Here is a 14061-nt window from a genome sequence, read left to right as displayed (position 1 = left end):
TGAATTATAAGTGATCAAGCTAGTCAAATAACTAGTTCACGGCTGTTTCTAGCAAATTTCGGTAGCATGACTAAAAGAAGACTTGGTTTACTAGAAAATCCAGCCAGTGGGAAATTCAGCCATTATATTTTTTTTTACTAGAATGTGCGTCAATTGACCTGGATATATATGCATGTACGTTCCAGGTCCACAACATTTAGAAGTTAACAGCTCAGTTTCCTTACCGTGTGCTTGATCTCTAAATGTCAGCTAGATAAAAGCAAGTGAGCCCCCAGAAAGAGAGCTCAGTTTCCTTACCGTGTGCTTGATCTCTTTTTTTTTGCGAGGAAATTTATCTATGTTTGATGACGCTCTGACCTAATGAAATGTTTGATGACGCTCTGACTAAATGAGAATCAAATGTAGTATTTGCGATGCTTATGTAAAAGAAAGCAAATATTCCTTTTTCCGCAAAATTAATTCAAATATCTCTAAACCTAACTTAGGTAGCCACACTAGATTGTCCTAAATTCATATAGATCGGATCCTTGAGTAGTTGAGAGAATCGACTAGTATAAGTGTAAATGTAAGTGTGTAATACACTCACACGCGGATCATACAAACTAGAACTATTCACCGGGAAGGTTATCCAATAATAAAACCTCAAATATGTTAATTCTGAAAGCAAGGCCAATCTGGTCTTCCTGTGACACCTAGCCTCACACATGGTCTACCATGCACCACAAGAGCCATCTTTTTCTCCAAGCAAACCAAATAAAAATTAAACATTTTTCCTAAGAAAAAAAAAGGTTACTTGATCTCTGCCTCAGATCATATCTGCAAAACCAAAGTAAAGATAACAGGGTTGAACAGAAAAAAAAGGAAGTGAAGAAGAGACGCTCAAACAATCTAGGTGATGCAGGAGTTTTGTCTGAACTCTGAAGTTATCCCTGTCCACTCATATCTTGTGGTCCAAAACAGAACAAGCAGGAATCACAACAACTGAACATAAGAGAAACCGCTCTAGGCGACGCCAGAAGCTTAGGCCACCAAGAACAAGCAGAATTGTGGCAGACCAGCGAAGAATCACGGAGGTGAAGCACTCTCAAACACCTCGCGGAGATGAACAGCACGGTGCTGTTCTCGCCTAGCTCTGCCCTGTTCCTCTTCCTCACCAAGGCATCTCCTCTCGTCAAGGGCCGGGCGGCGGCGGTAAGGTGCAGCACTGGACCCGCCATGTCAGCGTCGTATGAGGAGGGGGAGATGGAAGGGTTACCAATGGTGGGGAGGAGGCGTGCATTGGTTTCTGCTGTCTGTGGAACTTCAGTGCTTGGGTTTGCAGGCTATGGCCTGGCGGCCACGCAGGGGCTGCTGGCAGGGAGGATCCCCGGCTTGTCAGAACCTGATGAAAATGGTAAGTTCTTCTTCCTCTTTTCTTCGTTTGTGATTGAACTTGGTTGATTGGTTTTGGGTTTGTAGTAGTAGTTCAGAATTTAGAGTTTGAGACAAAGAAATGCTCTGAAAATGATTAAGTATCTAGCTTCTGTAACATCTGAATGGTAGCAGCCGTACCGTAGTGTGTGATTCTTCGTCCGAAGAAACTACAACAAAAGTTCAGACAGAACACAGAAATACTGTTAAATTGTTTTCATGATGCTGATTGTTCAGACAGGCTGGAGAACATACCGTAGGCCAGACGAGAAGTCCGGCGGCCATGGAGTTGGCTGGAGCCCCATCATCCCCTACAGCTTCAAAGTTCCTGATGGCTGGGACGAGGTGAGGCCGGGAGCAGCTCACAGATCTTCAGCTTCACAGGACACTGCCACTTGCTTTCTGAAACTTATACGTCTGCTGTGCCATGGCTCCGATTTAGGTCCCGGTGTCGATTGCTGATCTTGGTGGCACGGAGATCGACCTGCGCTTTGCAAACCCAAAGGAGGGCCGGTTGTTCGTCATCGTAGCTCCAGTTCGCAGGTTTGCAGGTGAGGAACATATCCTTCTGAACATGATGCTATACTGCAAGATCTTCTCAGGATAAAAACATGGTGATCACTGGTAATTCTGTCGAACAGATGATCTTGATGATGCGACCATCGAGAAGATTGGCAACCCGGAGAAGGTGATCAGTGCCTTTGGTCCAGAGGTCATCGGAGAGAATGTGGAAGGGAAGGTCTTGTCCTCAGCGACAGCAGAACATTCAGGAAGAACTTACTACCAGTTTGAGTTGGAGCCACCGCATGTGTTCATTACAGCCACTGCTGCTGGGAACAGGCTCTACCTGTTCAGCGTAACTGCAAACGGTAAACCTTCGCTCTTAGTCTCAGAAACGTAGTCCTATGTTATTTATTGGAACTTTTTTTTTATCCTGAACAGCAGCTGTGATTGCAGGTCTGCAATGGAAGAGGCATTACAAGGATCTGAAACAAATAGCAGAATCATTTCGTGTCGTGTAGAGTTTCCATGGCTTCTTTTACAGCACTGCTTTTTGTAAACACGATTAGAGGACATGAGGGATGCTATTATGTAGAGAGGATAAGTGAACATCAGCTTTGATGGTCGCTTAAAATTAGAAAGCTGAAGCAGTTCAACAGTATGTTAAGCTTGCTCTGGCTAAATGCTTGTAAGAACAAAAAAAATTCAGATATTGCCTGAGGGCTACAGATCCTTGCAAATGCATATATCACGTATGTTGTTCGAAACTTTCATGGCTACAACCTGCTCTTCAAATTTCTCAACAGTGGCAACGAACCCACTCATGAAGAGTTGCTTGGTTGCAGGGGCCAGTCTATCTAGGCCAACAAGGTCATTGGATGTCGCTCACTGGAAGGTAGGCATCCTTTAGTGAATTGCGTCATAGAGTACCCTTCTAGTCTCAAAGCGTCAGTAAAGCTCCAATGCCCAGTGAGAAGCACTAGTGCACTTCCAATGCGAGTGAGGGGTGTCACTATACAAAGCTGTAATTAAGGAAAGATGTCAGCTCATCCAGAAAGATTCTTTCAGGTGCTACCGTTTGCTTAAGACACTTCAATCAGCAGTGTTGTATCTCAAAGCTAACAAACAGTATCAACTGCGTAATGACCAATAGATGCATACCTATACATCGGCAACACATCAGTGCTTCCCAGTCAGACAAATGCACTCAGGAAGTGGGTTTTCATAAAAAGATTCCTCAGTCCTAAGCCGTGCTCTGCCCTTGCTTCCTGGCAAGGAGCCATATCTTTTCCTAGGAGCCCCTTGTCTGCAAACAGTGAAATGCATTCTTAATACAATCTTTGAATTGCAATAAAGAAATGCTATGCATAAGACATTCATACTATAAATAAAATCACCTGTATTTATGCAAGTCAGTAACAAGAGAGGACAGCTGTGGACCTTCCATGAGGTCCCCTTTTTCCAGTAAATCAAAGAGTTCCACCAATCCTCTCCTGCAGATTAAATAGAGTAATGTTGAAAAAGGAACTAAGCAAGCACTTGATACGTGGTGAAGATTGATAACACCCGAATATCAAGAAAAGAATGCAAAGTAAAAGGATACAATACAACCAAAAGATCTATAACTTCATGTCTTCATCCACATGTGCACATATGTACATGCAAAAATAAATAAATAATTTCAATATGACAAATATCAGTGCACTTATTACCTGAAAACTTGTTCTGGAAGAAAAATAGAAATCAGGGAAACATCAAGATTCAATAAAGGAAGACAGGCTTTCAGGAAACGGAAAGTCTCATCTTTACCTATCAGGAGTGATAGTCTTGCGATGCCCCAAAAATCGACGGTGGCCTTCTACAGCTTTCGCCATATTGCCAGAGTGTGATGGAACAAACACATCACTTTCAACTGAAATTATGTAATCAAGGGCTGCAACTTGAGAAGCGTGATTATTGAATTTCTCAAGCTCTTCTTTTGTTGCTAGCATCTCCTGTAAAAATGTATGTTTAGTAGCATAGCTGGGAAGCGGCTGATCCAACCAACAAAACAGGCAAAGCGAAACTACCTTGCTAACTAAATTTGGGAAGTATGACCTCAATTTTGATATATACTTATCACCACCATAAATTTCACCTGCTGCAAGATAGATCCATGTGGATTCAGGATAGCCCATAGCGCGAAGAAAAATGCCCACCTCATTTGGAGTCAGTGGACAGTTGCCTTCAGATCTCTGTTCAGTTGAGTTTATGTCCTTCAATTTCCAGTGGCTTGTTCTCTCTCTATTGTGAAGTGAGAGAAAATTAATACAACGAGCGTGTAGAAATAGAATTATATGGATGTTCATTGGTTGTGCATACCTCATAATTGTCAACTCATTTGCTTCCAAATCACTTAGACCATAAGTGCATCCCGTAAATGCTAGCATATCCTTTTCATATCGTAGATGAAGAGCGATGAATTTTCCACGATACCTTAGAAGATCCACCAGCTTCTGTTGTGTAAGTGTTATGTTGACTCAGAACCTAATTTAAAGGCTGCCATAAATCTTCAACTGCAAATTGAAGACTGTAGATTCTGAGTTAAAGAAATGTACAGTTTATTAAGACTTGTTCATGCCTTTCCTAGGTCCTCGATTGGATCTGAAAAACGGAGTGCTTGGTAAAGACAGCGGCATCTCAATCTCTGGATATCAATTGGAAGACCGTTGTTAGCAAGTCGTGAGTCGGATTTTGGGATGTGAACTACCTGCACGAGATAGAGAGGTGAGATCATACAATAGGTTTCAGACTTCAGTATCCAGGTAAAACTAGAACTTCTACTTTAACACAGATAATAGGCAATGCTTACTTTGCATTAGTAAAAGAGTGATGCTAACTTGCCAAGAACCATTGTTATCAATGGGAGAAAATGATAGATGAGGACATGAGGGAGGTTGAGGAAACCAGGTGAAGAGGCAAACAAGGGAGGAGTGACACAGGCTTACAAGGTAAACTTGCTCCTTGGGCCAATTGCCCGGTTTTCTTGGAGGGAAGAAAGACAACAGGGCATCCAAATACTGCATATCCTTACCCCTGGTGCCATGCCGTGGCAACCTCATCATTCCATCCCACCATATGCAAATGTTTCCAATATCCCTTTCCTTTACTCTACCTCCCATCCTCCTCCCTCAAGGCCTCAATTTACTAGACAAGCCTCCTACGCCATCCACTATTGGCAAGTCTATCCTCCGATGGCTCATTTCAACTTCATGACTAGTGTACTAACAGTGCTCAAAACAATTATATCAAGGCTAAAACGAAATACCATATCAAGGACAGCTAAACCATGCAATCATGTTTGCAGCATAGAAAACTCTAACAACCACAGCCATGAGAATGATGCAATACTGCATACAGGCAACATCCATACAATGTTATCTCTCTCCCTACAAGGCAATGATTGCAACTAGAGCACTGTTATCAATGTTATTCCTCTCCCTATACCGTAACATTCTCAACACATTCCCATGAAACAAGACATCAGATCATATAAGTTCAACATATTATAACAAGCAAAAAAAAAAGTAGTGGATAATTTAATTAAACAGAAAGGTCACTATTTATTTCAAAGCAAAAGCAATAGTTTTTATGCACAACTCCTGAGGGAGTGAACTGCGAAAGTTAATTGAAGAACTACCTTCTGATTCTTCCAGAGCTCTTTCACTTCCTCATAATAACTCGCACCAGACCATGAGGTGAAGTGTTTCCGGGCTCTTGGAGCAGATTGCAAGCTTTCAGGCAAGTCACCCACAATGTGTACATCTCCTTCCAGAGCTTTAATAAAATGAGGCTGATCAAAGATGTCTTTAAATGTACTGTAGATAGCAGTGCAAGTTGTTAAACTAAAACAAAAAAAGGGCAATCAGACAGAATATCTGACAATAACCTAACACTAGCACCTGGTGTCTTGCCAGAAGGATCGCTTGTCTAACTGAGGGATAACAAGTGTTGCATTAACCAAACGAGCAACTGCAACCATATCACAGATCTGCAGAGGGAAGATTAGGCTCCAATTAAGTATAGGAAATCATAAATTTATGGACGTTACATATGGAAATTACGAATAACATAATAATAACTGTGTGAAAACATAACGGCGCAAATTAATCAGAAGACACGAGAAAAAAGAAATGAAGCTATTATTTGAACAAGAACAAATATATATTTGTCGATTTGAAAGCATGCTGACATTAAGATAGACAAAGATGAGCCCAAAGCTAAATTTTGGTGTACTGGACTTACTCCAGTGCGCATTTGGTTGAGTCCTCCATTACTTCTGACAGTCATATAGCGATCTGACTCGCCTGGAACTGATAATGCAAAGGCATTGTCAGAGTCGTCAACATAATTACAATGACAAAAACGTTATCACAATACCACATATGCATATCTTTGAACCATTTTCGTATGAGTACTGTTCCTACATCAGATTGCATGTATATTTGCATATATATACAAAAAAACAAGAATAGGGTTATTTGACTGCGAAAAGAACAGTTATAAGATGAGTTACAAATTGGTCATTGTTCTGTTCCTCCCATGCTCCTATCGTAGATATGGTGCACACTAAGAAATTAGGAAATCCTCAAATCAAACCTTCATGTTTCATTTACTAACTTACAGGGAGATCTAAAAGCATTAAAACCAACAAAAAAAATTATAATAATTTCAGAAAATGTGAAAAGGAAGAAATCAGGAGCATGAAGCGTATACATGAAGCAGATGTCAACACAAAGAGCTGGTCTCTTCACTAAACTGTAGATTAAAATCAACTACTGCTAAGCGCTAAATCATTTTATGCCATGGACACCTAGAGCAATCCCACCTTTGTAAAATGAAAAGGAAACTGTCATAGGTTTGAATTAATCTCTAAAAAAATAAAGCTAGTGCACAGAAAGAAACTTACCCTTATATCTAGAGGTTGGTGTAACACAAGCATTATAACCGTAGCCGTTAGACGCCCACAGGTGCTCACTTGACCCCTGAAGATCAATTATTGCTTCAATTCAATGAAAACCGGGTTTGTAAGAGTAGCGCTATCACTACACTCCGGGAATCAATATACTAATGTCAATTTGGTTTCTCAGGGATGCAACATGCAAAGTAACTTTAGGTGCCTAAAACCCAAAGACATATAAGCTTCAATTGGTACTCTGCGAGTCTTCGATTGCACATGCTTGCGCATAGAAAATATTAATAGCACAAAAACCATCATTAAAGAACACATTATTGATCAGGTATCTAACTTGACCATCCAAAATAAAGGTGTCAAAACCAAACATCAAACTTTGCAACTATGCCCTTCTTAATTTTCTCAAGCTTAACATTTCTGATATGCTTCCCCTAGATATAACATTTTACTTTCAATTAGCAACACGATCCAGAATTGGCCTATTCTTAAGACTCAAGATGCTGTGGATGCTCAATCTTGGTCTAACTTTGACTCCTACAACTTTTTTACACCAGTATTGATTTCAGGAACAGTTTGCTCCATCCAGCTCGAATCTTTTGTTTGAAGAACACTAACAATTTAGCAGCTACTAATAGTTTCAGCCTTTCAGGAACATCCAGGTGCGACGCCACATTGTTGCTGCCTGGTGCCCATGAACCAGGGTAAAAAGAAAATTTACCACTAGCTAGACTTAAATTCACCATTTGCTGCTGCAAACTCTTGTACACCATGGTAAATCCAGTGCCAGCTTCACCTCTGGGAAGGTCGTCTATAGCTATGTTACATTGCATAGTCACTAGCAGCTGTTGTGTAGACAAGATAACCAGGGGAATTTTGGTCTTGGGACATGTCCACAGATCAAAAAAAATGAGATTAACTCGAGTAGCAACATAAGCCCAAACAAGGCAAATTCGGGCATTCAGCAATATCGCATTGCAGCCAGAACCAGACGCCTAACGCACCAATTCGTGCGCTGAAACAGCAGCAAGCAACAAGCTAGCAGTAATGAAACTGCAGTGATCTTTCACAAAAAAAAAGTAACGAAACTGGAGAGGTAGGGATCACGAGACGGGCCTGGCGGGGTGCGTCCGGACGGGGGAAGTCGACCCGCGCGAGCTGGCGCAGGGCGGAAAGGAGGAGGAGCACGGCGAAGGCGAAGAGCAGCGAGGCGCAGCGCGAGATCGGCGAGCGCAGGAGACGCCGGTGGCGGGGGTGGAGGAGGAGCGGCGGCGCCCCGCGGGGATTCGCCATGGCCGCGAGCAAGCGAGAACGACGCAAGGCTTTTTAATGGGCCAACGTGTTAGGCTTTCCCTGTGGGCTTATATTAGCTTTCTCTTAGGCCAGTGTCATGGGCTTAAAGCCCGGGATGTGATTGAGAAACGGACGAAATGGTTAAAGAGTTGTCCCTGTCTCATCTAGGAGTAGATTTTTTTTGGTGAGATTTGGTCCTATTCCTTACACTGCAAAATACACTTGAGCGAAGTATAACAGATTCAAATAGGGCTGAATTATTTTTTTTTGTAGTCGGTGAATGATTTTCTGTTACCTAGAAATACAAATCATATTTTTACACTGTCACCATCACAGGGTTGAGAAATGCTTCTACGATCACTGCTGCACGCTCCATAACTATCCGATCCTATATGCAGTGGAAAATAATAAGGAGCTCAAGTTTACTGAAAAGGAAGTGATTAGGTGAATAGAGAATGTCCATGAATTCGAATTTCAGTTTCCAGTTGACGTTGCTCATGCAGCCTAGTACTAGTAGCTAGTCAGTGGAAGCTTCGGCCTTTGGGTCTCTCACAGTGAAGCACAAGTTGGTTGGTAGCAGTTACGTACTGGTATTGGAAGGCTCAGTGCCTACAGATTATATATAGGTCAGTGGGTTGACGGTCAAAATTGGCACCAACCGGTCTAGGTAGAGTCCGAGTACAACTAGAGATTTTTATAGATTTAGATCTGTAAACAGGATTTCTTGCGGGATAAGTCAACCCCACCCTATAAATATAAAGGGTCACGGCCGATTAGAAAATCCAATCGAACAAAATCAATACAAATTCTACTTTTTATCCTCTTCTCCAAACTCTAGCTTTTCCAACCCCTCTGCTGTTCTTCCTTCGTCTCCGCGACGTTTGAAGGCGTTCTGGGTGGCCTGCCGATCCTAGAACAACCCTACGTGCGCCTACCCTGACGGGTCCCTCCCGGGTTCGCGTTCGTCGGCCGTCGCCGATTTTCACCGGCGACCGGTCTGACCGGTCCATTAGACCGGTCTGACCGCTCCACGCAGAGAGAGCTGCATCGAGCTCTTTGTCGCGCAGCACGACCTAGTGCGTTCGTGTGTTGACCAAGATTTGCGTCAACATACTTTTTGGCGACTCCGCTGGGGAAGAAAGATCTTGGTTAATAAAACCGATCTAATCTACTCCAAAGAAGATGGGCTCTAACACAGAAATCGACAAGGAGAACATCGTCCCTTCATATGAGCATCTTCCGGAGGACGTTCGTTTGCTGCTGGAGGAGCGCAAGAAGAAGCGTGATGAAGAAGATCTACAAGCGGCGCTTGCAAGCATCATGGTCGGTCGAGGCGGCAAGGTCACCAAGATCAAAGAGATCGACTTCGCTTCTACTTCCTCAAATGCATCTACTGAGGTAATACCTGCTGCAACTGCTCCACCTTCTGGTGTTACTATGGAACAAATTCAGAAATTGCTAGCTGAGCGTGATGTTTATTGGGTTAATTGGCTTAGCTCTAGGGAAAGGAAATCGGCTGGTAAGAAACCAGAATCAGCCGATGAACCTCCATATGTTTCTACTTCTGAATTTTATGTTCCTCAACCATCCGCATCATCTCCTACGAGTCAACCTCAATATGGGATGCCGATGAATTATTTCAGTGGTCAAATTGTTACACCCACGTACACTGATCCTATTATGAGTATTCCTGGTTCGGCCAACATTAGCCGAATAAGCGAGATTGTTCAGTATGCACCACCAGAAATCTCCAGAAATTCAGTGCCACACACCGGTCCTATCTCTGACGAGATGTTCGACCGATATGTGCAACGTTGGCAAAACCGGCAGAGACCGGTCCGACCGGTTCCCCCCAACCGGTCCGACCGGTCGTACCAACCGGTGAATTTGTTCCAAACCAGCGAGAGGTATCTACATCCACACAGCCAAATTCTTCGAGTAATTTCGATAAAATGCTTACTGATTATAAGAATGATTTGGCTAATCTGCTTAGAGAAAGTTTTGGAGTGGATGTTAGAAGTAAAACCCGCACATACCAAAAGCCGTATCCTACTTCGTTTGATTCGGTTGCATACCCTGCTGGTTTTAGGTTGCTTGAGTTTGTTAAATTCAGTGGGGAAGATACTAGGAGTACTTTCGAGCATATTAGTCAGTATCTTGCCCAATTAGGAGAAGCTGGTTCGATAAACGAGTTGAAAGTGCGTTTATTTTCTTTATCTCTAACTGGAACCGCTTTCTCATGGTTTTCATCTTTGGCACCTAATTCTATTGGCTCATGGGAACAATTAGAGCAGAAGTTCCATGAGCACTTTTTCTGTGGGCATGATGAGCTTAAATTGTCTCACTTAACATCGGTTAGACAATCGCGTGATGAATCTGTCAATGATTATATAAGACGATTCCGCGATACAAAAAACCGATGCTTTAGTGTGAATATTGCAGAAAAGGATTTAGCTGATTTGGCTTTTAATGGCTTGCGCTCTCATATTAAAGAAAGATTAGAGGGCTATGATTTCTTTACCGTTACTCAGGTGCATCAAAGAGCTTTGGCTATAAAAAGCCGAAGCAAAGAGCCTCAAGAGTCTCAAAGACATCATCGTTCTAGTGTGCATACTTTAGAATGCAATTCAAATTGTTCGGACGATGAATCTAATAATGTGTATGCTGCTGAGTTTGCTTGGCCATCTCAAGCTAAACCATTTACTTGTTCTGCTCTTAAGCCGATTCAGAAAAATTGGCAAGATGAAAAATTTACTTTTGATGTATCCAAGTGCGAAAGGATATTTGATGAGTTATATAAGATTGGATACGTCAAGATGTCACATACTTTACCGTCGCCTAAAGAATTGAAGTGGCGAGCATATTGCAAATTTCATAATACTTTCTCACATGCTACTAATGATTGCAATGTGTTACGTAGACAAATTCAATCGGCCATTAATGAAGGACGATTGGTTCTTTCTAATATGCAAATTGATCAGACTCCTTTCCCGGTTCATATGTTAGAATTGAGTAATCCTAAAGTGCTAGTTCGGCCGAGTCAAGCCGAATCAACCAAGGGGAAGAATGTAGTTATTGGTGATGAAAAACCTGAAAAGAAGCTGACACAGAAGATCCCTCAAGGCGCAAGAATACTCGGCGGGGGCGGGGGGGGGGGGGGGCAAGACAAGAAGAAGAAGACCGACAACAAATCGATCGGTCTGACCGGCCACAGCGGCGGTCTGACCGGTGGGACCGGTCTGACCGGTCGTGGGACCGGTCTGACCGGTGCGCCCAGTAAATCTGGGAACTCCTCTGAAATCAAGACAAGGGCGAGTTTTAAGGAACTATTGGCCAAATATGAGAAGGAAGGGAGTGCTCAGAGACAGAAGGGGTCACCAAGCGAAGTCAAGGATACGGGATCATCGTCAAGACATGCAATCGAGTCAAAGTAATTATACTTCATCTAGTGGACCGATTGTTCCATGGTATTGCTGGTATCCTTACTTTTATTCACCTATGGATTATAGTAGGATGCATATGCAATCATATTATATTCAATATCCTCCTATATATCCAAATCATGCATTATTACAAAGATCGATTGTTGCTAGCAATAATCCGGTCAAGCAAGATGTTGATTGCAGCAAAGAGAATGAGAAGAGCAAGGAGCAAGATTCAAAGTATTTACAGCCGAGGTGGTGTCCCTCAAACTTGTCTCATACTCAGAAGCGAAGGCTGCAACGTATGCGCAAGAAGGAGGCAATGTAACAACAAGTGGAGGCCTTGCCAAAGACGTCAGCGACAATGAAGAAGGTGTGGCGGCCCAAACAAGTTGTTTTAACATCGACTTGAGCAAAACATGGCCGATGTAGTGTTAATCATCGCCCTTAGATAATTTTGGCTCAGAAAAATGTTTTTTTGGCAAGCAAGCATTACCAAAAAACAGGGGGCATATGTTGTCAGCCAAAATTGGCACCAACCGGTCTGACCGGTCTGACCGAGCGGTCTGACCGGTCGAGGCACTGTGGCCTGTCCGGCAGGGGCCGACCGGTCTGACCGGTCTAGGTAGAGTCCGAGTACAACTAGAGATTTTTATAGATTTAGATCTGTAAACAGGATTTCTTGCGGGATAAGTCCACCCCACCCTATAAATATAAAGGGTCACGGCCGATTAGAAAATCCAATCGAACAAAATCAATACAAATTCTACTTTTTATCCTCTTCTCCAAACCCTAGCTTTTCCAACCCCTCTGTTGGTCTTCCTTCGTCTCCGCGACGTTTAAAAGCGTTCTAGGTGGCCTGCCGATCCTAGAACAACCCTACGTGCACCTACCCTGACGGGGTCCCTCCCGGGTTTGCGTTCGTCGGCCGTCGCCGATTTTCACCGACGACCGGTCTGACCGGTCCATTAGACCGGTCTGACCGCTCCACGCAGAGAGAGCTGCATCGAGCTCTTTATCGCGCCGCACGACTTAGTGCGTTCGTGTGTTGACCGAGATTTGCGTCAACACAGTGGAAATGCCGGATCAATTAGCATAATCCATCCGTCACTAATCAACCTCGATCGTCACCTTCACTACGCAATCAGATCTGCAGCTTCCTGCGGCGCGATATATCTTCTCCCATGGAGTGAGAGTGAGGGAGCGTTTAGTTCTCAAAAATTTTCATCTCGAAATTTATGGCTCCCCTTTTCGACACATGTATGGAGCACTAAATGTAGTTAAACAATAAAATTAATTGCACAATTTGGATGTACACGATGAGACGAAACTTTTGAACCTAATTAGTGCATGATTAGCCATAAGTACTATAGTAACTCATATGTGCTAATGATGCGGTCAAAGGCTTAAAATATTCGTCTCGCGGTTTCCAGGTAAGTTCTGAAATTAGTTTTTTAATTAGTGTCCGAAAAACCTTCCCGACATCTGGTCAAACTGGCGATGTGATATCAAAAAAAATTGGTTTGGGAACTAAACAGCCCCTCAGCATCAGATACGTGATTGCTGCTACTACTCTCCTCACCCAACCCAACACAAGGATGACGCGCGCACTGAGGTCATCCCCTACGCCATGGCTGACGCTTGCTGATGCGCCAGCCGACCGCCAATTTTTTTTTTACGCTCCGTTCAAGGACCTGTTTGTTGGGTCCCACACTCCCAACGAAGAAACCACCCCCCACCCCACACACACGCACACAAAAGGATTTTCTGGGGGCTACCAGTAAAACGCCATGGTGGGAGTTAATTGCTCCGGGGAGTTTTTATTGAAATTGAGTTTGAAGTTGTTTGTAGTAAGTTGAGAAATGAGACCAGACTTTTTTGTGACTTAAGAGTAGGGAGAGTCGCCCAAAGAATGAGGTGTACTCGATTTATGATTTTTTTTAGAAGGGAACCCACGTTTTAGAAATTGCCCGGAAACGACCTGCATATATATGTTTGGGCCGACAAGACCGGACACATATATGCACCATAAATCATTTTGACGCTCAATAGCAATTATTTTGCTCTACACAAATATGCAACAGAAATCATTTTGATACTCAATAGCAATTTTTTTTGTTCTACACCGCCCATTATTCGATTCCGATTCGGCCCGTTTCAAAATTTCAGAGCAAAAGAAGATAGGAATAATTTCCCCCACAAATCTGCTTTCCGGAACAATTCTTATGGAATATCCTTTGCTGTTTTTTGGCTGCATACATAGGCCAGAAAGTGAAGGTCATGAGAAGGTGGTCAAAAGGCATTTTTCATGTGTTCCATCACTGAGAACGACTTCAGTAGTATACAATTATCTTGTCGTCCATGTAAAATAATCAACCCTTTTGTTGTTGGTTGAACTTTCACCAAATAAGTCCCTATAGTTCATCACCGCTCATATACTCGGGGTACTCTTTTTGACAAAAATTAAAAACATCGCAACAAACT

General features: G+C 42.9%; 2 protein-coding genes across 8 annotated transcripts; one reads left to right on the top strand and one right to left on the bottom strand.

The window, feature by feature from the left end:
- Positions 1-984: 984 nt before the first annotated feature.
- Positions 985-2678, top strand: LOC120696908 (psbP domain-containing protein 4, chloroplastic-like). Of its 4 annotated transcripts, none has more exons than XM_039979939.1 (5): positions 985-1393; positions 1652-1755; positions 1853-1961; positions 2052-2279; positions 2356-2657. In XM_039979939.1, exons 1-5 carry the CDS (start codon positions 1102-1104, stop codon positions 2430-2432), a joined length of 810 nt encoding a protein of 269 aa, XP_039835873.1. In that variant the 5' UTR covers positions 985-1101; the 3' UTR covers positions 2433-2657. The 4 variants fall into 4 exon arrangements, with proteins under 4 accessions (XP_039835873.1, XP_039835874.1, XP_039835875.1 ...); XM_039979940.1 differs by having other exon boundaries at positions 994-1393; positions 2368-2657; XM_039979941.1 differs by having other exon boundaries at positions 1003-1393; positions 1648-1755.
- LOC120696907 (O-fucosyltransferase 38-like) lies at positions 2513-8202 on the bottom strand. 4 transcript variants are annotated; one of them, XR_005684317.1, is made up of 12 exons: positions 7979-8202; positions 6860-6935; positions 6196-6263; positions 5853-5941; positions 5591-5768; positions 4532-4660; positions 4273-4406; positions 3981-4194; positions 3721-3905; positions 3309-3570; positions 3073-3217; positions 2513-2933 (listed from the first exon to the last, which is right to left on the bottom strand). XR_005684317.1 is itself a non-coding variant. In XM_039979938.1 (12 exons), the coding sequence occupies exons 1-11, from the start codon at positions 8153-8155 to the stop codon at positions 3091-3093; spliced, it is 1473 nt and encodes a 490-aa protein (XP_039835872.1). In that variant the 5' UTR covers positions 8156-8201; the 3' UTR covers positions 2513-2933; positions 3073-3090. The 4 variants fall into 4 exon arrangements, 1 of the variants encoding a protein (XP_039835872.1); XR_005684318.1 differs by having other exon boundaries at positions 3309-3564; XR_005684316.1 differs by having other exon boundaries at positions 3309-3544.
- Positions 8203-14061: the final 5859 nt, after the last annotated feature.

Source organism: Panicum virgatum, chromosome 3K (assembly GCF_016808335.1).
Source record: "Panicum virgatum strain AP13 chromosome 3K, P.virgatum_v5, whole genome shotgun sequence".
Classification (NCBI taxonomy): domain Eukaryota; kingdom Viridiplantae; phylum Streptophyta; class Magnoliopsida; order Poales; family Poaceae; genus Panicum; species Panicum virgatum.
The sequence above is the reverse complement of the archived record's forward strand: the minus strand, read 5'-3'. Positions and strand labels throughout refer to the sequence as shown.

Bases quoted from the DNA above. Each gene is read 5' to 3' on its own strand.
- LOC120696908 (XM_039979939.1), top strand. From the start codon at position 1,102: ATGAACAGCACGGTGCTGTTCTCGCCTAGCTCTGCCCTGTTCCTCTTC. The intron at 1,962-2,051 runs GTGAGGAACATA...TCTGTCGAACAG, and splicing joins TCCAGTTCGCAGGTTTGCAG to ATGATCTTGATGATGCGACC. The intron at 2,280-2,355 runs GTAAACCTTCGC...CCTGAACAGCAG, and splicing joins GTTCAGCGTAACTGCAAACG to CTGTGATTGCAGGTCTGCAA.
- LOC120696907 (XM_039979938.1), bottom strand. From the start codon at position 8,155: ATGGCGAATCCCCGCGGGGCGCCGCCGCTCCTCCTCCACCCCCGCCAC. The intron at 4,195-4,272 runs GTATGCACAACC...ACTTCACAATAG, and splicing joins AATGAGTTGACAATTATGAG to AGAGAGAACAAGCCACTGGA. The intron at 3,405-3,720 runs GTAAAGATGAGA...TTTAATCTGCAG, and splicing joins AAGACTATCACTCCTGATAG to GAGAGGATTGGTGGAACTCT.